The following is a 5,514-nucleotide window of genomic DNA, read 5'->3' on the forward strand; positions in this document are numbered from 1 at the left end:
TAAAAATAAAAAAAAAATAAAAAATAAAAAATAAAAAAATAAAAATCAATAAAACCATATTAACAAAACAAAAGAATGGAGTCATGCCCTAGCTGGTTTGGCTCAGTGGATAGAGCGTGGGCCTGCGGACTGAAGGGTCCTGGGTTTGATTCCAGTCAAGGGCACATGCTCGGGGTTGCGGGCTCAATCCCCAGTAGGGGGCGTGCAGGAGGCAGCCAATCAATGATTTTCATCATTCTAACATTTATTGAATACCTACTATGTGCTAACAAGCACTTTACATTTCCTCATTGAACCCTCATGGTCTTGCTGTGAGGAGTTACCCTAATATGGTGTATAATATTTTATACTCATGGGATTACGGTGCCCTCAGCTGGTATATGTTTCTGAGTGAGGATTTGAGCCTGGGTCTGTTTGGCTCCAAGGAGGCCCATATTCAGAGCCGTTCTTTTCAGATTTTATCCCAAAGCTGGACAATGCCACCGGGCAATGCCTGCTCCCCTTCCCCACCCTGATGTGCCTATGACCTCTGGGCGAGGCGTTTGCTCCTGAAGGCTTACCCAGATACTCTAACACGGTGATCCTTCTCCACACCCTCCCATCCGGGCCACGAACACTTACGGAGCGTGAAGAGGTGGAGATGATTCGTCCGCCTCGGGTGTAGCATGAAATGGTGACCAAGAACATGCCCAAATCTTGATTCACGGGGGACTCTGGCAGCTCAAGCTCTAAGGTAACGCGGTACGGCTGTCCATACATCAGCACCTGCCCAAGGGAGCCCCATCTCTTTTCAAAAAACACGTATTTTTAAATTGTGTCGCCCCTTTCCACCTCCCCCCACGCCTTCAAATATTCGCCTCCTAATATTGAGCCACAAGCGCCCCGGTTGGCAGTCACCGCCTCTCAATCTCGTTGCAAGGACGTGCTGCCCCCTGCTGGTGGCTGAGCCCTTCTCACTTCTCTCTCCCTGCTGTCCTGAGCCCGCGTGTTGCCAACTGGGCCATCTGTGACTCAGGCCTGTCCCCCAGGACCCATCCTGCCTGCACTTACATGATTAATTAACCAAGTGCCAGAGTGCGCATCTCCCCAGCCAGCTCTCAGCCAGCTCTGCATGGTCACTGTCACTCCAGACCATCCTTTTGTCATTCTGGGCCCCTTATCTTGGTCGGGAGAACCCTGAGAACACCATGAGTTGGGAAGGCTTCTTCTCTGGGATTAACCTCAAAATGTTCAAGACTTGCCACCAAACATACCCTGGTGTTTCCTGACCATTCCTGAACCCCTCTAAGCCTATATCAACTATTTCCCTATAGCGTGACCTCCACAGGGGTGAAGGAAAGCTTGTTTGTCACCAAAGAGGGAATGGATATTTTTTATGTTGAAAAGCACTGTGCTAGCCGTAGTAAATCAGCTGCACAGCTGAGCGTGCCTCTGAGGGGACTCTGAGCATTTCATCACAGGGTAAAAGGCAGAAGCCGCTGATCCCAGTCTATACAGATTCTTACTTTCAGTCTGAAGTCTCTTTTGAAAAAAAAAACGGATTCCATGAGATTCCTAACCCCCTGTAGTGGTCAGATGAGTCTAAACCAGAGGCTTCAGCGAATTCTTTGAAATATTAAAACAGTTCTCTGGGTGGGTTGGAAGGAAATGGAGAGTGACTGCTAGCTAATGGGTTTCTTTTTGGGGTGATGAAAATGTTCTAAAACTGACTGTGGTGATGGTTGCCCAACTCTGTGAATATGCTACAAATGACTGAGCTGTGCATTTTAAATGAGTGCATTATTTATCATGTGAATTATATATCAATCAGGCTGTTTGTGTGTGAATGCATGTGTATATGTACCGTCTAAATAAACGTTCTCTCTGAGGAGATCCATGGAATTTAATACCAGAACCTGTGACCGACTCCATGCCTTTGTTCATGTGTGTCTGGTAGGCAGACTCTCCCCTTCTCTCCTGTTCCCACAGTGTCCACCCTTCTTTAAAAGGTCCACTGTGAGCCTATCTCCATGTCTCACACTGATCTCTCCACGTCTTCACAAATTCTTCTGAAAGGCAGAATCTGCATCGTACACTAGCTATTTAACACAATGTGTAAAACCCTATCAATCCTTTGGGTTCTCTGAAAGCAGGACCACATCTTCTACTTTTAGAAGGTGTTAAGCATAGAGTAGACACATTATTTCATCCACCCAATACAGTCATTCATTCAAAACTGTTTTCTGTAAATGTCAAACGCGCGGCTGGCAGGCCGCATGCCTCGTTTATTTAAATGAGGCATAGAACCTGGGACTCTTCAGTCCGCAGGCTCGATGCTCTGTCCACTGAGCCAAACTGGCCAGGGCCTGAGGCTTTCTTTATAATCTGCTCTGTATATTCCAGTTATTAGTATTCCCGGTCAGGGCACATGCCCGGGGTTACGGACTCAGTCCCCAGTGGGGGGCATGCAGGAGGCAGCCCATCAGTGATTCTCATGCCTCTCCCTTCTTCTCTGAAATAAATAAAAATATTTTAAAAAATAAAAATAAAGAAGGATGTTCCCATTCTGCATTTCTCGGGGCTTCCAGGTTAGTTGAAATCATCCTGGCCTCTGGCCAGTCCTATGGCACAGTACCCTTTGTAATGGCAGGTTGCACATACTTGTCAACAGTTTCATAATTTTACATACAAGCTTTCAAAACTCTTGGGTGGCTTCCATCCTAGTCCAGTGAAACGGCTGGTTTGATAATTAGGTTCATTTAGATTTAAAACACACCTCGTGTATAGATATGGACTGGCTGAAACAATCTAAGAAGGAGAACATTGCTAACATCTGCAGGAAAGAACAAGCCATAAAATTTATTTAGAGTCTAACTTTTCTTTAACTTCCCTTTCCTTTTTTTTAAATTGAATTTATTTGGGTGACACTGGTTATTATCGTCCCTTTCCTTGAGAGCCTTCCTTTCTTAATCTCTGTCACTCAACCCTTGTTCTCCAGATCTTTCTCAAGTCTTCCTTCTGATTTCAAGTCATCAAAGCTCTAATGGAACCTCTCTTCAGCTTCCATACTCACCCGATCACGTCCACCCTTAGCTAGGGACACATTGGCAACAGGGAAGGAGCAGAGTAAGGAGGTAGACGAGTCACAGTCGGTCCTAAATGAGAATGAGGATGACACTGCTAAGTTATGGAGTCTGCCTGACCTGCCTGCACCCCTTGTTGGCCCCCTAGTGCTCCCTCCTGTCCCCCACCCCTTCTCCCAGAACACCCTTCTCTGTTACAGATGGAGGAGAGATGCAGCCCACAGATTCAAGTGAGTCTTTCATTCTCTTTCTGCTCCTTCAGCTAATTTCCCCTCAGAGAGCAGACATTCTTAAGTGGGACTCTACGGACACTTCATTGAAAAGTTTCAGACTTGCCCTAGCTGGTTTGGCTCAGTGGATAGAGCGCCAGCCTGTGGACTGAAGGGTCCTGGGTTTGATTCTGGTCAAGGGCACATGCCCAGGTTGCAGGTTCAATCCCCAGTAGGGGGCAGGCGGGAGCCAGCCGATCAGTGATACTCTCTCATCATTGATATTTCCATCTCTCTCTCCCTCTCCTTTCCTCTCTAAAATCAATAAAAATATTTAAAAAAAAAAAAAAGTTTCAGACTTAAGTGTTTCTCACATGGAGAGCTTGATTCCCACCCCCAGATTCTGATTCAGTAGTTCTGGTCTGGGGCCCAGTTTGAGAAAACCCCTTTTTAAGAGGGTCATGACCGCCCCCCCCTAAGTTGTAGGCAAAATTGCACATAGGCATGCGTGTGCAGCATATGGGTGGGCATGTTGATATGTTTTTATGGCAAGAAGAGCCATAACGCCAGCGTGGCTCAGTGGTTGAGCATCGACCTATGAACCAGGAGGTCACAGCTCGATTCCTGGTCAGGGCACATGCCTGGGTTGCAGGCTCCATCCCCAGTGTGGGGTGTGCAGGAGGCATCCAATCAATGATTCTCTCTCATCATTGATGTTTCTATTTCTCTTCCTCTCCCTTTCTCTCTGAAATCAATAAAAATATATATTAAAAAAAAGAAGAGCCATAGCTTTCATGACATCCATAGCTCCTTAGAAATTATAGCTTATAATCAGGGACACAGGGGAAAAAAAGATTCTGGACCACTGACAATGTCCTTATCAGCTTCTCTTGATTGGCCATTGTTAAGACAAGGGGAGAGAATCTGGCAGGGTCCGTAAAATGGGAAGAGCATGACTCTGGGAGTTTACATATCCAGCCACCTGTGTTTCCATAATCTCTACTGTGCAGTAGACTATTGGGAGCGGAAGTGATGCAAAAGGCAAATGGCCGCTTTCCTAATACTTCCTTTAGTAAAGGCCAGGTTAGCTTTGAGCTGAACCAAGGGGTTGGCTTGTTCCAGAAGTCTACTGTGGCCCTGACAGAGGTCGGATCCAACCGACTCATGACACTCAGAGAGACAGTCTAGAAGGGTTTTTTGGTTTTTTTTTTAAACCTTTTAAACCAGAGGTACAGCTAGGAACCCAGACCCCCATCAGACCTGATCGGCTGTTGAGCTTTGGGCTGTGATAGGTAAGAAGTCATATGAGCCACTGGGCCAGTTTCCTCCTCTGTAAATGAGGGGACGGAACTGAATAAGCCCTAAGGGTCTCGCAGCAGTTCTCCCACAGGATTCCTCTCTGATTCAAGACCCCTCTCACCTGTAGTGGAAATGCACGGGGCTGAGGTGGCTGACGGTCGGCATGTAGGAATAGTAGAAGGAGCCATAGAGGAAGACAGACACCCAGAGCAGGAGAAGGATGGTACAGAAGAGCACCCCAAACTGCAGCAGTAGCTTGCGGGCACGGCCTGCCAAGACATGGCCCACTTCCTGGGCCCATAGCAAGGCAGGTACTGGTGGGTCATTGACCATGGTAAGGGGTGCAGTGAGTCTGGCCCCGGGTTCAGGCTTTGAGTTCCTAGCTGTTCTGCCACCTGGACGCCACCCCTGGCCATGGGATGAAGCAGCTGGTGGTTCCTGGAAAAAGACAAGAGAGGAGGAAAAAAATAGCTTCTTTTTGGAGGGAGGTGGGGACAAAGGGACAAGGTTACTGGGCTGGCTTTGAAGAACCAGATAGAGCAGGACATAGCAGAGTCTTTGTTTCACATGGCCTTTCTCCAAATGACTGTTTTCCAGCCAATGTCCCTTCCCTTTCCTCCACTGCGCTGTTCACACCCAGTGCCAGGGCTGCTCAGTTAAACTGGTCCTCCCGCCTCCCGATTCCGGACAGGCCGCCTTGAGACTCATTCACAGCAATACATAACATACAGAGGGTGCGCACCTTAAAATTATTAAGGCGCTTTTACACACGATGACACTGAATCCGCACTGCGGGGTGGCTGCCCCGAGGGAAGGTGCGACGCGCCTCAAGTCGCAAAGCCAGACTCAAGAAGCAGCCGAAGCGCAGTCACAATTGCCTCCCGAGTTTCTCCTCTCCTGACCGGCCCGCGCCCCACGCCGGGCAGGGCGTCCCGCAGACTGTG

The 5,514-nt window shown here is 48.0% G+C and overlaps 1 protein-coding gene across 2 annotated transcripts in view; it reads right to left on the reverse strand.

The window, feature by feature from the left end:
- BSCL2 (Berardinelli-Seip congenital lipodystrophy 2 (seipin)) overlaps window positions 1-5,514 on the reverse strand; it is a 10,070-nt gene that overhangs the window by 2,998 nt on the left and 1,558 nt on the right. Inside the window, exons 1-4 of one of the 2 annotated variants that reach the window (XM_005857482.2) lie at window positions 5,313-5,458; window positions 4,692-5,008; window positions 3,053-3,134; window positions 622-765 (exon numbers count right to left, since the gene is read on the reverse strand). In XM_005857482.2, the coding sequence (XP_005857544.1) occupies window positions 622-765; window positions 3,053-3,134; window positions 4,692-4,903 (438 nt within the window). In that variant the 5' untranslated portion in view covers window positions 4,904-5,008; window positions 5,313-5,458. Of the gene's footprint in view, window positions 1-621; window positions 766-3,052; window positions 3,135-4,691; window positions 5,009-5,312; window positions 5,459-5,514 lie in introns of those variants that run through there. The other variant, XM_005857483.2, reaches the window with a different exon arrangement.

The sequence above is a fragment of the Myotis brandtii genome, unplaced genomic scaffold (genome assembly GCF_000412655.1).
Source record: "Myotis brandtii unplaced genomic scaffold, ASM41265v1 scaffold1112, whole genome shotgun sequence".
Lineage (NCBI taxonomy): Eukaryota > Metazoa > Chordata > Mammalia > Chiroptera > Vespertilionidae > Myotis > Myotis brandtii.